At 45.1% G+C, this 22,393-nt stretch overlaps 1 protein-coding gene across 11 annotated transcripts; it reads right to left on the reverse strand.

Annotated features, from left to right (window-relative positions):
* Positions 1–3,822: 3,822 nt before the first annotated feature.
* On the reverse strand, positions 3,823–21,917 carry LOC127908421 (small VCP/p97-interacting protein-like). 11 transcript variants are annotated; one of them, XM_052466784.1, is made up of 6 exons: positions 18,976–19,274; positions 18,582–18,632; positions 16,787–16,851; positions 13,439–13,611; positions 10,868–10,981; positions 3,823–4,077 (listed from the first exon to the last, which is right to left on the reverse strand). In XM_052466784.1, the coding sequence occupies exons 1-6, from the start codon at positions 19,014–19,016 to the stop codon at positions 4,069–4,071; spliced, it is 453 nt and encodes a 150-aa protein (XP_052322744.1). In that variant the 5' UTR covers positions 19,017–19,274; the 3' UTR covers positions 3,823–4,068. The 11 variants fall into 11 exon arrangements, 9 of the variants coding, with proteins under 9 accessions (XP_052322744.1, XP_052322742.1, XP_052322746.1 ...); XM_052466782.1 differs by lacking the exon at positions 13,439–13,611 and adding an exon at positions 11,942–12,114 and having other exon boundaries at positions 18,976–19,273; XM_052466786.1 differs by having other exon boundaries at positions 13,439–13,566; positions 18,976–19,271.
* Positions 21,918–22,393: the final 476 nt, after the last annotated feature.

A 22,393-nucleotide genomic window follows, 5' to 3' on the forward strand; every position in this document is an offset into this window, starting at 1 on the left:
GAAATGAAAGGTACTGGGTGTCATGAGTTGGAAGTCAGGCGCAGGAAAACAGAGAGTTCAATATAGTGTTCCTTTAATGCACACACGGTGAACCACGGCAAAACACCACTAAACACTGGGTGCTCAAAACAAAATGCCCCAGACACGGGGAACGAAACAGTCCAGCACTATACACTAATATACAACCAGCACTATACACTAACATACAACCAGCACTATACACTAACATACAACCAACACTATACACTAATATACAACCAGCACTATACACTAACATACAACCAGCACTATACACTAACATACAACCAGCACTATACACTAACATACAACCAACACTATACACTAACATACAACCAGCACTATACACTAACATACAACCAACACTATACACTAACATACAACCAACACTATACACTAACATACAACCAGCACTATACACTAACATACAACCAGCACTATACACTAACATACAACCAACACTATACACTAACATACAACCAACACTATACACTAACATACAACCAACACTATACACTAACATACAACCAACACTATACACTAACATACAACCAACACTATACACTAACATACAACCAGCACTATACACTAACATACAACCAACACTATACACTAACATACAACCAACACTATACACTAACATACAACCAACACTATACACTAACATACAACCAACACTATACACTAACATACAACCAGCACTATACACTAACATACAACCAGCACTATACACTAACATACAACCAGCACTATACACTAACACACAACCAACACTATACACTAACATACAACCAACACTATACACTAACATACAACCAACACTATACACTAACATACAACCAGCACTATACACTAACATACAACCAACACTATACACTAACATACAACCAACACTATACACTAACATACAACCAACACTATACACTAACATACAACCAACACTATACACTAACATACAACCAACACTATACACTAACATACAACCAACACTATACACTAACATACAACCAACACTATACACTAACATACAACCAACACTATACACTAACATACAACCAACACTATACACTAACATACAACCAGCACTATACACTAACATACAACCACCACTATACACTAACATACAACCAACATACTATACTAACATACAACCAGCACTATACACTAACATACAACCATCACTATACACTAACATACAACCAACACTATACACTAACATACAACCAACACTATACACTAACATACAACCAACACTATACACTAACATACAACCAACACTATACACTAATATACAACCAGCACTATACACTAACATACAACCAACACTATACACTAACATACAACCAACACTATACACTAACATACAACCAGCACTATACACTAACATACAACCAGCACTATACACTAACATACAACCAACACTATACACTAACATACAACCAACACTATACACTAACATACAACCAACACTATACACTAACATACAACCAACACTATACACTAATATACAACCAGCACTATACACTAACATACAACCAGCACTATACACTAACATACAACCATCACTATACACTAACATACAACCAACACTATACACTAACATACAACCAACACTATACACTAACATACAACCAGCACTATACACTAATATACAACCAGCACTATACACTAACATACAACCAACACTATACACTAACATACAACCAACACTATACACTAACATACAACCAACACTATACACTAACATACAACCAACACTATACACTAACATACAACCAACACTATACACTAACATACAACCAGCACTATACACTAACATACAACCAGCACTATACACTAACATACAACCAGCACTATACACTAACATACAACCAACACTATACACTAACATACAACCAACACTATACACTAACATACAACCAACACTATACACTAACATACAACCAACACTATACACTAACATACAACCAACACTATACACTAATATACAACCAGCACTATACACTAACATACAACCAGCACTATACACTAACATACAACCAACACTATACACTAACATACAACCAGCACTATACACTAACATACAACCAGCACTATACACTAACATACAACCAACACTATACACTAACATACAACCAACACTATACACTAACATACAACCAACACTATACACTAACATACAACCAACACTATACACTAACATACAACCAACACTATACACTAACATACAACCAACACTATACACTAACATACAACCAACACTATACACTAACACACACCCAACACGTTCCACAATAACAAACACCAGGGTTACAATAATTAATCCCGCACAAAGAACCGGGCGGGCCGGCTGACTAATAAAGCCCAACTAATTAAGACCAACTCAAAACAGGTGTACTCAATAAACACGTAAGTAGGGGGAGGAAAGAAATCAGTGGCAGCTCGTAGGCCGGCGACGACCGCCGAGCGCCACCCGAACGGGAAGGGGAGCCACCTTCGGTCGGACTCGTGACATGCATAAACACTTTCATCAGGCTATCACAACTCAAATGTCCTATCTCATTTAAATAAAGCATTTTCTTCATACATTACAAACCGATAGAAACCGTTACAATGTGTAGCAAATAACTTATATTGCACAGACATATATCATCAGTAGGTAGCTATGGGAAATGTAGTTCTTTTCACACTGAACTACAATAGAAAAGTCAACTGAATAGTGCTGGTGCATGAACTCTAAAACATTCACGTGGTTCATCAGTAGGTAGCTATGGGAAACGTAGTTCTTTTCAAACTGATCTACAATAGACAAGTCAACTGAATAGTGCTGGTGCATGAACTCTAAAACATTCACGTGGTTCATCAGTAGGTAGCTATGGGAAACGTAGTTCTTTTCACACTGAACTACAATAGACAAGTAAACTGCATAGTGCTGGTGCATGAACTCTAAAACATTCACGTGGTTCATCTGTAGCTATGGGAAACGTAGTTCTTTTCACACTGATCTACAATAGACAAGTAAACTGCATCGTGCTGGTGCATGAACTCTAAAACATTCATGTGGTTCATCAGTAGGTAGCTATGGGAAACGTAGTTCTTTTCACACTGATCTACAATAGACAAGTAAACTGCATCGTGCTGGTGCATGAACTCTAAAACATTCACGTGGTTCATCAGTAGCTATGGGAAACGTAGTTCTTTTCACACTGAACTACAATAGACAAGTCAACTGAATAGTGCTGGTGCATGAACTCTAAAACATTCACGTGGTTCATCAGTAGGTAGCTATGGGAAACGTAGTTCTTTTCACACTGAACTACAATAGACAAGTAAACTGCATAGTGCTGGTGCATGAACTCTAAAACATTCACGTGGTTCATCAGTAGGTAGCTATGGGAAACGTAGTTCTTTTCACACTGATCTACAATAGAAAACACCATTTGAATCATCTAGGCCTATTTTGAACATTAAAGGACTTTGTTGCATAAAATCATTTTAGAAGGAAAATGTACTATACGGTAAATAGGTCACAAGACTGAGAATATTCCTCAGAAGAAGAAAGCACCATGGTGTTAAAGCTGGCCAAGTTGAAATGGCTGATAGAAAGAAGGAGGAGTGTGAGGAGAGAGGACAAAGAGAGAGTACGCTGCAAGATGCCTGGTACAGTTTATAGATGAAGTGTGAGCATATTTCCTCTGAGTGTGTATATTCTATTCATAGCTATGCCACCCTGTCTGTTCCAAAGCTCCATTGGCTGGCTTGCATTTTCCTCTTGTATATCTTGGCATTAAGGGAGGCATGTCCTGTGATTCACACTGCCAACATTGGGCAGTATAATCTTTATTTATTTTTTACCAGTGTCGAAACCTGGCAAACAATCCCCTCTAAAAAAAAAAGAAATAAGCTTGCAATTAAAAATATAAAAAAAATGTGAGAAGGGCCAACATCCCAAAAAAAGGCCTTTTCAAGTCAACTGGTACCAACACTCTTCGTGTTGTTAGCTGAACCTCTGTCTAGATTGAGACTTCTAGGATCTCTCCATGTCCATCTTCAGCCTACCTGCCATTACAAAACAGAAGAAAACATGGTAACACAGGATCGGAGTAGACACAGGTCATCTCCTATATATAATAATAATATAATATATGCCATGTCCTTCTGTGGCTCAGTTGGTAGAACATGGTGCTTGTAACGCCAGGGTAGTGGGTTCGATTCCTGGGACCACCCGTACGTAGAATGTATGCACACATGACTGTAAGTCGCTTTGGATAAAAGCGTCAGCTAAATGGCATATATTATTATTTAGCAGACGCTTTTATCCAAAGCGACTTACAGTCACGTGTGCATACATTCTACGTATGGGTGGTCCCGGGGATCGAACCCACTACCCTGGCGTTACAAGCGCCATGCTCTACCAACTGAGCCACAGGAGGACCACAAAGGGGAAAAGCATAAAGAGAAAATAAATGACCCGTTGAGAGAAACAGGAAACATCCCAACAACACGTGGGTGATATGTGGCAAAACATAAACCAGGTGCAGCCATTCATGTAGTCGGAGACATTAAAAAGCCTTTATGTTTCGGGCTGCAGCATTGAACTGTTCTAACTCTAAACAAATTACCTTACAGTGGGGAGAACAAGTATTTGATAACCTGCAAAATCGGCAGTGTTTCCTACTTACAAAGCATGTAGAGGTCTGTAATTTGTATCATTGGTACACTTCAAATGTGAGAGAAACCAAATAAAAAATCCAGAAAATCACATTGTATGATTTTTGAGTAATTAATTAGCATTTTATTGCATGACATAAGTATTTGATCACCTACCAACCAGTAAGAATTCCGCCTCTCACAGACCTGTTAGTTTTTCTTTAAGAAGTCCTCCTGTTCTCCACTCATTACTTGGATCCACGATGGCGTAGCAGTAAGTCGTCCTGTCGTATCGTGTCCCTTGTATATATCGTTTCTTTTTCGTTTTTACATATTTTTCTTTCCAATATCTTTAAAAACATTGTGCTAAACCTATGCTTCCAAATACTCTCCTGCAACCCGCCTCACCCAATGTAGCTATTTTTCCTAAAGTATTTATATTTACTTCGGAACCGGAACCCCTCAACTGAAGCTAGCCAGCTAACCACCAGCTATGCTAGCGGTCTTCAGCTAACCGGTCAGCTAACCTTTAGCTCGGAAAGCTCTCGCCAGTTCGAACAACGCGACGCGAACCAGAGCATAACGGACCTATTTATTTTTATCCCCGGATTCCCACCGCAAACGGAACATTTTTCAGCTGGATCTTCACAACTAGCTATCGAGCTAAACCGCAACCCCGGATGATTACTCCTGGCTAGCGTTTCCACCCACTTAGCTTGAAGCTAGCCCGGCCAGAGCACCTGTGCTTACCACCGTAGCATACTCCTGGGCTACAATACCCGGGCCCACGACCGGTCTATCGATGTCACCGCATGAAGAGGAATAAACAGACTCACCCCATCGCGACGTCCCCCAAAGGCTAACTCTCTAGCCCTTGCTATCTCCTTGCTTGCTAACTGCTAGCTTGTTTAGCCCTGGTCCGCTAACTGCTACCTTGTTTCCCCCGGCCTGCTAACTGTTAGCTTGTTAGCACAGGCCTGCTAACCGTCTGCATCGCCGCGTCCCAAACACTCACTGGACCCATATGTACTTTCTATCTCTTTCCAATTTTTAATTTGTTTATACCTTCCGGAAACCTGCCTCACCCAATGTGATACGGAATCGCTATTATTTTTTATTTTTAGAACACACTCAAGAACCTCCAGAAGCTAACCAGCTAACTAGCTACAAGCTATTTAGTCTGTTAGTTTTTTAACCTGGATAATACTCGCCAGTCCAGCTTCCCTGCCCCATCCACCGCTGCCCCCTGGACACTGATCACTTGGCTACATAGCTGATGCACGCTGGACTGTCCATTAATCACGGTACTCCATTCTGCTTGTTTGTTTTATCTGTCGTCCCAGTTGCCTAGTCAACGCCATTTTACCTGCAGTTGTTGTGCTAGCTAATTAGCTGTTGTTGTCTCACCTACTGTTTTAGCTAGCTTTCCCAATTTCAACACCTGTGATTACTGTATGCCTCGCTGTATGTCTCTCTCAAATGTCAATATGCCTTGTATACTGTTGCTCAGGTTAGTTATCATTATTTTAGTTCACAATGGAGCCCCTAGTTCCACTCTTCATACCCCTGATACCTCCTTTGTCCCACCTCCCACACATGCGGTGACCTCACCCATTACAACCAGCATGTCCAGAGATACAACCTCTCTCATCATCACCCAATGCCTGGGCTTACCTCCCGCACCCCACCATACCCCTGTCTGCGCATTATGCCCTGAATATATTCTACCATGCCCAGAAACCTGCTCCTCTTATTCTCTGTCCCCAACGCTCTAGGCGACCAGTTTTGATAGACTTTAGCCGCACCCTCATACTACTCCTTCTCTGTTCCGCGGGTGATTTGGAGGTAAACCCAGGCCCTGCATGTCCCCAGGCACCCTCATTTGTTGACTTCTGTGATCGAAAAAGCCTTGGTTTCATGCATGTCAACATCAGAATCCTCCTCCCTAAGTTTGTTTTACTCACTGCTTTAGCACACTCTGCTAACCCTGATGTCCTTGCCGTGTCTGAATCCTGGCTCAGGAAGGCCACCAAAAATTCAGAGATTTCCATACCCAACTATAACATCCTCCGTCAAGATAGAACTGCCAAAGGGGGAGGAGTTGCAGTCTACTGCAGAGATAGCCTGCAAAGTAATGTCATACTTTCCAGGTCCATTCCCAAACAGTTCGAACTACTAATTTTGAAAATTACTCTCTCCAGAAATAAGTCTCTCACTGTTGCCGCCTGCTACCGACCCCCTCAGCTCCCAGCTGTGCCCTGGACACCATTTGTGAATTGATCGCCCCCATCTAGCTTCAGAGTTTGTTCTGTTAGGTGACCTAAACTGGGATATGCTTAACACCCCGGCAGTCCTACAATCTAAGCTAGATGCCCTCAATCTCACACAAATCATCAAGGAACCCACCAGGTACAACCCTAACTCTGTAAGCAAGGGCACCCTCATAGACGTCATCCTGACCAACTGGCCCTCCGGGCGGCAGCGTAGCCTAGTGGTTAGAGCGTTGGACTAGTAACTGGAAGGTTGTGAGTTCAAACCCCGAGCTGACAAGGTACAAATCTGTCGTTCTGCCCCTGAACAGGCAGTTAACCCACTGTTCCCAGGCCGTCATTGAAAATAAGAATATGTTCTTAACTGACTTGCCTGGTTAAATAAAGGTAAAAAAAAAAAAAAAAAATACCAGGAACTCAGCGATCACTGCCTCATCGCCTGTATCCGCTACGGAGCCGCAGTCAAACAACCACCCTCATCACTGTCAAACGCTCCCTAAAACACTGTGAGCAGGCCTTTCTAATCGACCTGGCCCGGGTATCCTGGAAGGACATTGACCTCATCCCGTCAGTTGAGGATGCCTGGTCATTCTTTAAAAGTAACTTCCTCACCATTTTAGATAAGCATGCTCCGTTCAAAAAATGCAGAACTAAGAACAGATACAGCCCTTGGTTCACTCCAGACCTGAATGCCCTCGACCAGCACAAAAACATCCTGTGGCGGACTGCAATAGCATCGGATAGTCCCCGCGATATGCAACTGTTCAGGGAAGTCAGGAACCAATACACGCAGTCAGTCAGGAAAGCTAAGGCCAGCTTCTTCAGGCAGAAGTTTGCATCCTGTAGCTCCAACTCCAAAAAGTTCTGGGACACTATCTAAAACTTCAAGCATTTCTCAACGGCTGGCCATGCCTTCCGCCTGGCTACTCCAACCTCGGCCAACAGCCCCCCAGGTCCTCGCCCAAGCCTCTCCAAGTTCTCCTTTACCCAAATCCAGATAACAGATGTTCTGAAAGAGCTGCAAAACCTGGACCCGTATAAATCAGCTGGGCTTGACAATCTGGACCCTCTATTTCTGAAACTATCCGCCGCCATTGTCGCAACCCCTATTACCAGCCTGTTCGACCTCTCTTTCATATCGTCTGAGATCCCCAAGGATTGAAAGCTGCCGCAGTCATCCCCCTCTTCAAAGGGGGAGACACCCTGGACCCAAACTGTTACAGACCCATATCCGTCCTGCCCTGCCTATCTAAGGTCTTTGAAAGCCAAGTCAACAAACAGGTCACTGACCATCTCGAATCCCACCGTACCTTCTCCGCTGTGCAATCTGGTTTCCGAGCCGGTCACGGGTGCACCTCAGCCACGCTCAAGGTACTAAACGATATCATAACCGCCATCGATAAAAGACAGTACTGTGCAGCCGTCTTCATCGACCTTGCCAAGGTTTTCGACTCTGTCAATCACCATATTCTTATCGGCAGACTCAGTAGCCTCGGTTTTTGGATGACTGCCTTGCCTGGTTCACCAATTACTTTGCAGACCGAGTTCAGTGTGTCAAATCGGAGGGCATGCTGTCCGGTCCTCTGGCAGTCTCTATGGGGGTGCCACAGGGTTCAATTCTCGGGCCGACTCTTTTCTCTGTATATATCAATGATGTTGCTCTTGCTGCGGGCGATTCCCTGATCCACCTCTACGCAGACGACACCATTCTATATACTTTCGTCCCGTCCTTGGACACTGTGCTATCTAACCTCTAAACGAGCTTCAATGCCATACAACACTCCTTCCGTGGCCTCCCAACTGCTCTTAAAAGCTAGTAAAACCAAATCCATGCTTTTCAACCGATCGCTGCCTGCACCCGCATTCCCGACTAGCATCACCACCCTGGATGGTTCCGACCTTGAATATGTGGACATCTATAAGTACCTAGGTGTCTGGCTAGACTGCAAACTCTCCTTCCAGACTCATATCAAACATCTCCAATCGAAAATCAAATCAAGAGTCGGCTTTCTATTCCGCAACAAAGCCTCCTTCACTCACGCTGCCAGGCTTACCCTAGTAAAACTGACTATCCTACCGATCCTCGACTTCGGCGATGTCATCTACAAAATTGCTTCCAACACTCTACTCAGCAAACTGGATGCAGTTTATCACAGTGCCATCCGTTTTGTCACTAAAGCACCTTATACCACCCACCACTGCGACTTGTATGCTCTCTAGTCGGCTGGCCCTCGCTACATATTCGTCGCCAGACCCACTGGCTCCAGGTCATCTAGAAGTCCATGCTAGGTAAACCTCCGCCTTATCTCAGTTCACTGGTCACGATGGCAACACCCAACACCCAGTAGCACGTGCTCCAGCAGGTGTATCTCACTGATCATCCCTAAAGCCAACACCTCATTTGGCCGCCTTTCGTTCCAGTACTCTGCTGCCTGTGACTGGAACGAATTGCAAAAATCACTGAAGTTGGAGACTTTTATCTCCCTCACCAACTTCAAACATCAGCTATCTGAGCAGCTAACCGATCGCTGCAGCTGATCTGTGTAAGGACACCAGGCATAAAATTGTAGACCTGCACAAGGCTGGGATGGGCTACAGGACAATAGGCAAGCAGCTTGGTGAGAAGGCAACAACTGTTGGCGCAGTTATTAGAAAATGGAAGAAGTTCAAGATGACGGTCAATCACCCTCGGTCTGGGGCTCCATGCAAGATCTCACCTCGTGGGGCATCAATGATCATGAGGAAGGTGAGGGATCAGCCCAGAACTACAAGGCAGGACCTGGTCAATGACCTGAAGCTGGAACCACAGTCTCAAAGAAAACCATTTGTAACACACTACGCCGTCATGGATTAAAATCCTGCAGCGCACGCAAGGTCCCCCGCTCAAGCCAGCGCATGTCCAGGCCCGTCTGAAGTTTGCCAATGACCATCTGGATGATCCAGAGGAGGGATGGGAGAAGGTCATGTGGTCTGATGAGACAAAAATAGAGCTTAATGGTCTAAACTCCACTCGCCGTGTTTGGAGGAAGAAGAAGGATGAGTACAACCCCAAGAACACCATCCCAACCGTGAAGCATGGAGGTGGAAACATCATTCTTTGGGGATGCTTTTCTGCAAAGGGGACAGGACGACTGCACCGTATTGAGGGGAGGATGGATGGGGCCATGTATCGCGAGATCTTGGCAAACAACCTCCTTCCCTCAGTAAGAGCATTGAAGATGGGTCGTGGCTGGGTCTTCCAGCATGACAAGACCCGAAACACACAGCCAGGGCAACTAAGGAGTGGCTCCGTAAGAAGCATCTCAAGGTCCTGGAGGGGCCTAGCCAGTCTCCAGACCTGAACCCAATAGAAAATCTTTGGAGGGAGCTGAAAGTCCGTATTTCCCAGCGACATCCCCGAAACCTGAAGGATCTGGAGAAGGTCTGTATGGAGGAGTGGGCCAAAATCCCTGCTGCAGTGTGTGCAACCATGGTCAAGAACTACAGGAAACGTATGGTCTCTAATTGGTAAACAAAGGTTTCTGTACCAAATATTAAGTTCTGCTTTTCTGATGTATCAAATACTTATGTCATGCAATAAAATGCAAATGAATTACTTTAAAAAAATCATACAATGTGATTTTCTGGATTTTTGTTTTTTCACAGTTTAAGTGTACCTATGATAAAAATGACAGACCTCTACATGTTTTGTAAGTAGGAAAACCTGCAACATCGGCAGTGTATCAAATACTTGTTCTCCCCACTGTATATCATTAATTCATTTATTTTATTTGATATAATATCTATAAGCCAGCAAAGAATACAAGGTTAGGCCATCTTGCCTTTCTCAAAGGTGTGCCGATTCGTTAAGAGACTCACCTCTTGAAGTTGCAGGCAGACTGTGACATGCCATAATCTGTGTTCACTGTGTTGAAAATACGAGGACTAACCTTCAGCCCTCCTCCTCCTCCAGGTGGAGACGGTCTCATCTCTTGTTTCTCCATCTCCTGATTCTTTTTATTTCTCTCAACTGCTTGGGGGTTTTTGACGCCCCTGGAGGTTGTCTAAGAGGAGATGGAGAGGTCAGAATGGCAGCTACAGACACACGGCTGTGTCCCCACTGGCACTCTATTCCCTATATAGTGCACTACTTTAGACCAGAGCCCTATAGAACCCTATTCCCTATGTAGTGCACTACTTTAGACCAGAGCCCTATAGAACCCTACTCGCCATATATAGTGCACTACTTTAGACCAGAGCCCTATAGAACCCTACTCCCTATATAGTGCACTACTTTAGATCAGGGCCCATAGACTTGTAACAGTATAGTCAACACTAACGTCTCTCATCATGTGTTCAGTTGAAACAAGTTAATCCATTATCCATTGTGCAGGGCAGCCAGATGTCAGACTTCCTGAGAGAGGTTAGTGCTCGCCATTGGGCAGAGCAGCCAGATGTCAGACTTCCTGAGAGAGGATAGTGCTCACCATTGGGCAGAGCAGCCAGATGTCAGACTTCCTGAGAGAGGATAGTGCTCACCATTGGGCAGAGCAGCCAGATGTCAGACTTCCTGAGAGAGGATAGTGCTCACCATTGGGCAGAGCAGCCAGACTTCCTGAGAGAGGTTAGTGCTCGTCATTGGACAGAGCAGCCAGACTTCCTGAGAGAGGATAGTGCTCGCCATTGGACAGAGCAGCCAGATGTCAGACTTCCTGAAAGAGGATAGTGCTCGTCATTGGCTAGAGCAGCCAGATGTCACACTTCCTGAGAGAGGATAGTGCTCACCATTGGGCAGAGCAGCCAGACTTCCTGAGAGAGGATAGTGCTCGCCATTGGCTAGAGCAGCCAGATGTCAGACTTCCTGAGAGAGGATAGTGCTCACCATTGGGCAGAGCAGCCAGACTTCCTGAGAGAGGATAGTGCTCGCCATTGGGCAGAGCAGCCAGACTTCCTGAGAGAGGATAGTGCTCGCCATTGGACAGAGCAGCCAGATGTCAGACTTCCTGAGAGAGGTTAGTGCTCACCATTGGACAGAGCAGCCAGATGTCAGACTTCCTGAGAGAGGATAGTGCTCGCCATTGGGCAGAGCAGCCAGATGTCAGACTTCCTGAGAGAGGATAGTGCTCACCATTGGGCAGAGCAGCCAGACTTCCTGAGAGAGGATAGTGCTCGCCATTGGGCAGAGCAGCCAGACTTCCTGAGAGAGGATAGTGCTCGCCATTGGACAGAGCAGCCAGATGTCAGACTTCCTGAGAGAGGATAGTGCTCGCCATTGGGCAGAGCAGCCAGATGTCAGACTTCCTGAGAGAGGTTAGTGCTCACCATTGGACAGAGCAGCCAGATGTCAGACTTCCTGAGAGAGGATAGTGCTCGCCATTGGGCAGAGTAGCCAGATGTCAGACTTCCTGAGAGAGGATAGTGCTCACCATTGGGCAGAGCAGCCAGATGTCAGACTTCCTGAGAGAGGATAGTGCTCACCATTGGGCAGAGCAGCCAGATGTCAGACTTCCTGAGAGAGGATAGTGCTCGCCATTGGGCAGAGCAGCCAGACTTCCTGAGAGAGGATAGTGCTCGCCATTGGACAGAGCAGCCAGATGTCAGACTTCCTGAGAGAGGATAGTGCTCACCATTGGGCAGAGCAGCCAGATGTCAGACTTCCTGAGAGAGGATAGTGCTCACCATTGGGCAGAGCAGCCAGATGTCAGACTTCCTGAGAGAGGATAGTGCTCACCATTGGGCAGAGCAGCCAGATGTCAGACTTCCTGAGAGAGGATAGTGCTCACCATTGGGCAGAGCAGCCAGATGTCAGACTTCCTGAGAGAGGATAGTGCTCACCATTGGGCAGAGCAGCCAGATGTCAGACTTCCTGAGAGAGGATAGTGCTCGCCATTGGGCAGAGCAGCCAGACTTCCTGAGAGAGGTTAGTGCTCACCATTGGGCAGAGCAGCCAGATGTCAGACTTCCTGAGAGAGGATAGTGCTCACCATTGGGCAGAGCAGCCAGATGTCAGACTTCCTGAGAGAGGTTAGTGCTCACCATTGGGCAGAGCAGCCAGATGTCAGACTTCCTGAGAGAGGATAGTGCTCACCATTGGACAGAGAAGCCAGACTTCCTGAGAGAGGTTAGTGCTCATCATTGGACAGAGCAGCCAGACTTCCTGAGAGAGGATAGTGCTCGCCATTGGACAGAGCAGCCAGATGTCAGACTTCCTGAAAGAGGATAGTGCTCGCCATTGGCTAGAGCAGCCAGATGTCACACTTCCTGAGAGAGGATAGTGCTCACCATTGGGCAGAGCAGCCAGACTTCCTGAGAGAGGATAGTGCTCGCCATTGGCTAGAGCAGCCAGATGTCAGACTTCCTGAGAGAGGATAGTGCTCACCATTGGGCAGAGCAGCCAGACTTCCTGAGAGAGGATAGTGCTCGCCATTGGGCAGAGCAGCCAGACTTCCTGAGAGAGGATAGTGCTCGCCATTGGACAGAGCAGCCAGATGTCAGACTTCCTGAGAGAGGTTAGTGCTCACCATTGGACAGAGCAGCCAGATGTCAGACTTCCTGAGAGAGGATAGTGCTCGCCATTGGGCAGAGCAGCCAGATGTCAGACTTCCTGAGAGAGGATAGTGCTCACCATTGGGCAGAGCAGCCAGACTTCCTGAGAGAGGATAGTGCTCGCCATTGGGCAGAGCAGCCAGACTTCCTGAGAGAGGATAGTGCTCGCCATTGGACAGAGCAGCCAGATGTCAGACTTCCTGAGAGAGGATAGTGCTCGCCATTGGGCAGAGCAGCCAGATGTCAGACTTCCTGAGAGAGGTTAGTGCTCACCATTGGACAGAGCAGCCAGATGTCAGACTTCCTGAGAGAGGATAGTGCTCGCCATTGGGCAGAGTAGCCAGATGTCAGACTTCCTGAGAGAGGATAGTGCTCACCATTGGGCAGAGCAGCCAGATGTCAGACTTCCTGAGAGAGGATAGTGCTCACCATTGGACAGAGCAGCCAGACTTCCTGAAAGAGGATAGTGCTCGTCATTGGACAGAGCAGCCAGACTTCCTGAGAGAGGATAGTGCTCGCCATTGGACAGAGCAGCCAGATGTCAGACTTCCTGAAAGAGGATAGTGCTCACCATTGGGCAGAGCAGCCAGATGTCAGACTTCCTGAGAGAGGATAGTGCTCGCCATTGGACAGAGCAGCCAGATGTCAGACTTCCTGAGAGAGGATAGTGCTCACCATTGGGCAGAGCAGCCAGATGTCAGACTTCCTGAGAGAGGATAGTGCTCACCATTGGGCAGAGCAGCCAGATGTCAGACTTCCTGAGAGAGGATAGTGCTCACCATTGGGCAGAGCAGCCAGATGTCAGACTTCCTGAGAGAGGATAGTGCTCGCCATTGGGCAGAGCAGCCAGATGTCAGACTTCCTGAGAGAGGATAGTGCTCACCATTGGGCAGAGCAGCCAGATGTCAGACTTCCTGAGAGAGGATAGTGCTCGCCATTGGGCAGAGCAGCCAGACTTCCTGAGAGAGGTTAGTGCTCACCATTGGGCAGAGCAGCCAGATGTCAGACTTCCTGAGAGAGGATAGTGCTCACCATTGGGCAGAGCAGCCAGATGTCAGACTTCCTGAGAGAGGATAGTGCTCACCATTGGACAGAGCAGCCAGATGTCAGACTTCCTGAGAGAGGATAGTGCTCGCCATTGGACAGAGCAGCCAGATGTCAGACTTCCTGAAAGAGGATAGTGCTCACCATTGGGCAGAGCAGCCAGACTTCCTGAGAGAGGAAAGTGCTCGCCATTGGGCAGAGCAGCCAGATGTCAGACTTCCTGAGAGAGGATAGTGCTCACCATTGGACAGAGCAGCCAGATGTCAGACTTCCTGAGAGAGGATAGTGCTCGCCATTGGGCAGAGCAGCCAGACTTCCTGAGACACATTCAGTACAGTTAATGCAGATAGATAGCCGTTGCCAGGTCGTCACTAGTTAACACAGCCACAAAGTCATCTTCTTAAAATATTATTTTAAACCTAACCATAATCACACTGCTAACCTTATACCTGAATTAAGACAAAAAAAAAACATTTTTGTTTTCATGAATTTTACAATTTAGCCAATTTTGACTTTGTGGCTGTGCTATCTAGTGGGAACCCAGTTGCCAGCTGTTTGACACATGCTGGATTATATGGGTCTTCCCATGTGGCAAGAGGCCTGGTCCCAGATCTGTTAGAGGCATTAAGTTCCATTGTTGTGTCAGGGAAAGCATAAGTTATAGCCTGGTCCCAGATCTGTTAGAGGCATTAAGCTCCATTGTTGTGTCAGGGAAAGCATAAGTTATAGCCTGGTCCCAGATCTGTTAGAGGCATTAAGCTCCATTGTTGTGTCAGGGAAAGCATAAGTTATAGCCTGGTCCCAGATCTGTTAGAGGCATTAAGTTCCATTGTTGTGTCAGTGAAAGCATAAGTTATAGCCTGGTCCCAGATCTGTTAGAGGCATTAAGTTCCATTGTTGTGTCAGGGAAAGCATAAGTTATAGCCTGGTCCCAGATCTGTTAGAGGCATTAAGCTCCATTGTTGTGTCAGGGAAAGCATAAGTTATAGCCTGGTCCCAGATCTGTTAGAGGCATTAAGCTCCATTGTTGTGTCAGGGAAAGCATAAGTTATAGCCTGGTCCCAGATCTGTTAGAGGCATTAAGCTCCAGTATATAGTGTTGTTGTGTCGGGGAAAGCATAAGTTATAGCCTGGTCCCAGATCTGTTAGAGGCATTAAGCTCCAGTATATAGTGTTGTTGTGTCGGGGAAAGCATAAGTTATAGCCTGGTCCCAGATCTGTTAGAGGCATTAAGCTCCAGTATATAGTGTTGTTGTGTCGGGGAAAGCATATGTTATAGCCTGGTCCCAGATCTGTTAGAGGCATTAAGCTCCAGTATATAGTGAGTGTTGTTGTGTCAGGGAAAGCATAAGTTATAGCCTGGTCCCAGATCTGTTAGAGGCATTAAGCTCCAGTATATAGTGAGTGTTGTTGTGTCGGGGAAAGCATAAGTTATAGCCTGGTCCCAGATCTGTTAGAGGCATTAAGCTCCAGTATATAGTGTTGTTGTGTCGGGGAAAGCATAAGTTATAGCCTGGTCCCAGATCTGTTAGAGGCATTAAGCTCCAGTATATAGTGTTGTTGTGTCAGGGAAAGCATAAGTTATAGCCTGGTCCCAGATCTGTTAGAGGCATTAAGCTCCAGTATATAGTGTTGTTGTGTCAGGGAAAGCATAAGTTATAGCCTGGTCCCAGATCTGTTAGAGGCATTAAGCTCCAGTATATAGTGTTGTTGTGTCAGGGAAAGCATAAGTTATAGCCTGGTCCCAGATCTGTTAGAGGCATTAAGCTCCAGTATATAGTGTTGTTGTGTCGGGGAAAGCATAAGTTATAGCCTGGTCCCAGATCTGTTAGAGGCATTAAGCTCCAGTATATAGTGTTGTTGTGTCAGGGAAAGCATAAGTTATAGCCTGGTCCCAGATCTGTTAGAGGCATTAAGCTCCAGTATATAGTGTTGTTGTGTCGGGGAAAGCATAAGTTATAGCCTGGTCCCAGATCTGTTAGAGGCATTAAGCTCCAGTATATAGTGTTGTTGTGTCGGGGAAAGCATAAGTTATAGCCTGGTCCCAGATCTGTTTGTGCCATCTTGCCAACTCCTGTGGTCAAAGGAGTGACATTAACCATTGGAGCTGGCAAGACAGCACAAACAGATTGGGAACTAGGGTAAGGAACGGTTTAAAAAAGTTAAGATAGAATGACAAAGTGTGCAGCGCCAGAAGTGAGAGGTGGGTGGTGTGGGTGGTGGGAGGAAATACCAGCCGAGTCAAGACATTGAGCTGAGAACATGGTCTTCATACTCACCTCGATGCTTTAGTAGGCCGACATGCTTTATGGGTTGGATACAATTGGCTTTGACTGAAGAATTTCTGTATAACAGTAAAAATACCCACCAGTCTTATGAGGAGCTACTAAACATTATGATTGAAGACACATTAGTAGCCTTGCAACAAAAGGGCACAAACACCATAAATTGGATTTCTAGATTGGATTTCTAGATTGGATTTCTTGGTTCAAGGCTCGTTATACAGGCGAACCTTTTCACACTACTGAGCCGAATCAAGCCGAGCTGCAGTGTGCTGACCTGGTTACACGGCACATCTACCGTTCAGATGTAGGATCTTAATTTGAGACAGTTTGCTACCGCCTGAACTTAATCACGCAGCAACAGGAAATGTGAATTATTATGTGTATTATCATTAAATTGAAAAGGGAAAGGGAAAAAAATCGAGTCTGAAATTTCACAGTGAAAATTACAAACTTCAGAAGACTTTTTAAATCTTAAAATACACTGAAAGTTTTAAAATGTCCAGTTCAGTAAAGGACAGTTCTCCTGCAACAGGGTGATCACATTAAGATCCTACATCTGTAGCTGCTGGAACTGTGCTGGGAAAAGATTGGGGCCAGCACAGTAGGGTTTGTCGGTCAGTTAACACGATAGTGTAAAAAGGATAACGAATAAGATCACTGCCTTCTCTCTCTTCTCCCAGCAGACTCCACTCTGTCTCAGTAAGCTCTTCTACGCTATACGAATAAGATCCTTCTCTCTTCTCCCAGCAGACTCCACTCTGTCTCAGTAAGCTCTTCTACGCTATACGAATAAGATCCTTCTCTCTTCTCCCAGCAGACTCCACTCTGTCTCAGTAAGCTCTTCTACGCTATACGAATAAGATCCTTCTCTCTTCTCCCAGCAGACTCCACTCTGTCTCAGTAAGCTCTTCTACGCTATACAAATAAGATCCTTCTCTCTCTTCTCCCAGCAGACTCCACTCTGTCTCAGTAAGCTCTTCTACGCTATACGAATAAGATCACCGCCTTCTCTCTCTTCTCCCAGCAGACTCCACTCTGTCTCAGTAAGCTCTTCTACGCTATACGAATAAGATCCTTCTCTCTTCTCCCAGCAGACTTCACTCTGTCTCAGTAAGCTCTTCTACGCTATACGAATAATAACACTTGGAGAGTGGCTGGCTGCTGAGATTAACGAGTAGAGTCGGGACCATAAACCATACCGATCACTTATCACAGGCCTTTTGCGGATATCGTTCATTACGATAAGTAGCCTATACTAGAGAAATGTGTTTGAAATTAAATATGACTGATTGTTAATGGAACAATTAATGACTACAACCATCCAACTTGTAGTAGTTTAAAATGTTTTTGTTGTAAACTTTATCGTTATTGCCTCAATTCAGGCAATTTATCTCAATATGGATTTTTGTCCGTTTTGCCCAGCTCTACTGACTGTTCAGTGGTTGTCTACAGTATGCCACTTAGAAGACACCCATCCAAGCTAAATGACTCATGGTACAGTGGTGTACAGGATCCCTGTGGGAACTGAACCCACAACCTCACCACACCTTAATCCGACTGAGCCACACAGGACCACCATGTGTAGGCTATATAGGACTGGTTTCCTGGACACAGATTAATCCTAGTCCTGGACTAAAAAAAAAGACAAGTTTAACAGTGAATCTCCATGGAAAATGATTTTCAGTCCTGGACTAGGTTTTAATCTGTGTCCGGGAAACCAGCCCTTCGCTGTCCCAGTGTAAACCAACCTTATATGGTTGTCATAAAAACTGGTCCAAAACAGTCATACCTCTTTCTGTCTCTGCTCGGCTGTCTCTGCCAGCTGACGTCTCCTTGTCTCCTGGGAAGGAAGCAGAACATGATGTTGAGTATAAGGAAAATAAAAAAAATTATGTTCATGAAATTAATGAGAAAAAATATATATTAAACGAGAGACCTGAAGAGCAGATCTGAATGGGAACGTATAAATCTGATTGTTTTGGTGTTTGTTGGCTATGCTGTTTTACGTTACATTGTTTCATTTTGGAATCCAACTATATGTACAATTTGTTTACGATGTTGACCTGAAACATGGACAATAGTGTGTGTGTATAAATATATATATATATATATAAGTGTAACTCGCTAGTTACCGCCAGCACCCAAGCTAATAATGAACCAAGCTACTGTAACTAGTTACTTACTCGATCTGGTGTGGGGGACAAGTCGTTTCCAGATCCACCATGGCACGGTAAACACATCCCCATATTTGAGCAAGGAAATCAAAATGTTTACTTTCAGTGTTGAATGTTTGTTGACTAAATTACTTGACTAGATTGAGCTACTTAACGTTAGTTCGCTAGTTAAGTTAGTTACTCTTGTGCACATCGACAAAAAAAAGTGTCTACCCTCTCTGCTTTTGATAAATCTACGAGCTAACTAACTATAAGCACTTGATATATTTTTTCTCTCCATCTAACCACTTGTTGAAAAGACTTGGAAAACGTCCACTTGAAAGACAGGGTGGGGGGGAGGAGACTTCGCCAATGTAAACACAGAATATGAGCTGTGTTCAAGAACATAATAAGAACTCAAGACGGGCTTGTTATTCTTCTATGATATAACGGGGGTCCGCAAACAGACGTTAAAAGGTGTTGGCAACCACCTATTGTGCTGGAGTGTCTGGTCAATCACAACATTAGCTCCACATTTCTAAATCCTCCTACCTAACTCAGTACTTCTGAGAAAAAAATAAGAAAAAAAAGAGCCCTACTAACTTCTAAAAAAAAACTCCCTCATCCCCCTTCCAAACCTCTCCAACCTCAATCCAACACTTCAGTCTTTCCGTCTCTTCAACTTACTTACAACAATACATGCTCCATCGTTTCATTGACCATATACAAACCATTCACATGTTGCCAACCAGATGTAATGATCAGTTCAATGTACATTTTTTTCATTTAACTAGGCAAGTCAGTTAAGAACAAATTCTTATTTACAATGACGGCCGAGGAACAGTGGGTTAACTGCCTTGTTCAGGGGCAGAACAACAGATTTTTACCTTGTCAGCTCAGGGGTTTGATTGAGCAACCTTTCGGTTACTGGCCCAACACTAGGCTACCTTCCGCCCCCAATGTCCTAGGCGCAGTCGAGCAAACGCCACCTCTTCCCTCCTAATCTGACCTTTGAATCTTGGTCCACCGACCTTTCTTGGAGGGCAGATAAATGCCGGCCCTTGGGCTCCAAATCCAATTTCTTCTGCCACACATCTATCAAAATTGCTTTGATCTTACATTTGGCCTCACCTCTACCCAGTGGAACATTAATATCAATTATATCTAGTTTTAAAGCTCTTTTGGCTAACGGGTCTACAATTGAATTCCCAAATGTATTGGGACCCAAAGGTATCTCACTACTACACCCAGTCTCTCCATTCTCCATGATAACATGAATACCTCCAATAGTAGGTCACTCCTATTAGATTGACCAGGTGATAAACTATTCGATACAGACAGAGAATATGATCTTACTATAATTCTAAACAGGTTGTACGTCCTCCACCCACTGGAGGGCAACTAGGGTGGCAGTTAGTGGTTAAGAGTGTTGGGCCAGTAACCAAATGGTTGCTGGTTTGAATCCTCGAGCCGACGAGGTGGAAAATCTTATGTGCCTTTAACACCAATTGCTCCTGTAAGTTGCTTTGGATAAGAGTGCCTGCTAAATGGGGTGGCAGGTAGCCTAGTGGTTAGAGTGGAGGGGCGGCAGGTAGCCTAGTGGTTAGAGTGGAGGGGCGGCAGGTAGCCTAGTGGTTAGAGTGGAGGGGCGGCAGGTAGTCTAGTGGTTAGAGTGGAGGGGCGGCAGGTAGTCTAGTGGTTAGAGTGGAGGGGCGGCAGGGTAGTCCAGTGGTTAGAGTGTAGGGACGGCAGGTAGCCTAGTGGTTAGAGTGAAGGGGCGGCAGGTAGCCTAGTGGTTAGAGTGGAGGGGCGGCAGGTAGTCTAGTGGTTAGAGTGGAGGGGCGGCAGGTAGCCTAGTGGTTAGAGTGGAGGGGTGGCAGGTAGCCTAGTGGTTAGAGTGGAGGGGCGGCAGGTAGCCTAGTGGTTAGAGTGGAGGGGCGGCAAGGGTAGTCTAGTGGTTAGAGTGGAGGGGCGGCAGGGTAGTCCAGTGGTTAGAGTGTAGGGACGGCAGGTAGCCTAGTGGTTAGAGTGGAGGGGCAGCAGGGTAGCCTAGTGGTTAGAGTGGAGGGGCGGCAGGGTAGCCTAGTGGTTCGAGTGGAGGGGCGGCAGGGTAGCCTCGTGGTTAGAGTGGACGGGTGGCAGGTAGCCTAGTGGTTAGAGTGTTGGACTTGTAACCGGAAAGTTGCAAGTTCAAACTGACAAGGTACAAATCTGTCGTTCTGCCCCTGAACAGGCAGTTAACCCCACTGTTCCCCGGTAGCCCGTCATTGATAATAAGAATTGGTTCTTAACTGACTTGCCTCGTTAATTAAAGGTAAAATAAATGTAAAAAAATTACTCAAATGTAAATGTACTAATCGCCAAACAGTTCAACTGAGTATACTGACAGATCATCTGTCCTCTGCACATCAAATTCAGGAATGTAAATGTTCACCCACTATCTGGGTCCTTGAATCCATTTGTGAATAGTGGTAAAAATGCATTAAAAAAAAACCTTCAACCAATATAATTGTCAACCAGTTTCACTATATCACTGACTTCTGACCAATCTTTCCTTTTGTCTACCAAGGTTAGATCAACAACAGGATCTGGTGAGTAAAATAAAGGTAACCATGGAGGAACAGACCTTAAATCACACCACGGAAGGGCCAACCTCTAACCTTCAACCTCAACTGTCCAATCAAAACCACTGCCTTGTCTGCTTGTATATTCCCAACAGTCATCACAGTAGCAGTGAGATGCTCAACTTTACAGCCTTTCAGCCTAACCCAATAAAATAATTACCTTTTTTTTTACGCCATATATCCAAAGGCATCTCACCCTCACGGACAGGCTGCACACAACACTTAGGTATACAGAACGACTGCATAGTGTGTTCTGAATGTATTTGTAAACCGTTTTGCGGCTTTGTGATCTGAAACACAACCCGTTTGCAGTCTGCCATGTGCGATCGAAGCTGCCGCCCCGTGACCACCAGTCACCAGTTTGCCGTCAGCAACACAAAAAAAAAGTACTTCCGCAGTACGGGAGTGAAGAAACTTTCAAAATAAAAGTTCCCGACGTAATATTAGAAAAAAGTGTGAATAACTTGTATTTATTCATGATATATGAACAACTATTGTCTAAACATTAACAATGATTCATATTTGTTCATATTTAAGTTGCATTTGCATAACATTTGGTTTTTAAAATATGTTCTAAGGTCAAATAAATGTTCCCAATATGAATCACCGCAAATGGAATACATATTTGCCTATAGAGCAACAAATATCCTGGGTGCCACAGTAAAAGTATTGTAGGAAATACTCAGGGGTGTCTGTAGAATGTATATATGGAGTCATGTCATGGGGTTCTGAATAATACGGAGTGTTGCCACTATGTATTACATATACAGTTATTTGTATCGAGGTCAATGGAATGGGTGGAGAAAGGCTAGCAACACTCTTGT

The sequence above is a fragment of the Oncorhynchus keta genome, chromosome 17 (assembly GCF_023373465.1).
Source record: "Oncorhynchus keta strain PuntledgeMale-10-30-2019 chromosome 17, Oket_V2, whole genome shotgun sequence".
In the NCBI taxonomy this organism is placed as follows: Eukaryota; Metazoa; Chordata; class Actinopteri; order Salmoniformes; family Salmonidae; genus Oncorhynchus; species Oncorhynchus keta.

Bases quoted from the DNA above. Each gene is read 5' to 3' on its own strand.
- LOC127908421 (XM_052466784.1), bottom strand. From the start codon at position 19,016: ATGGTGGATCTGGAAACGACTTGTCCCCCACACCAGATCGA. The intron at 13,612-16,786 runs GTGAGTATGAAG...ATCCTCTCTCAG, and splicing joins CGGCCTACTAAAGCATCGAG to GAAGTCTGGCTGCTCTGCCC. The intron at 10,982-13,438 runs GTGAGCACTAAC...ATCTCCTCTTAG, and splicing joins TCTGGCTGCTCTGTCCAATG to ACAACCTCCAGGGGCGTCAA.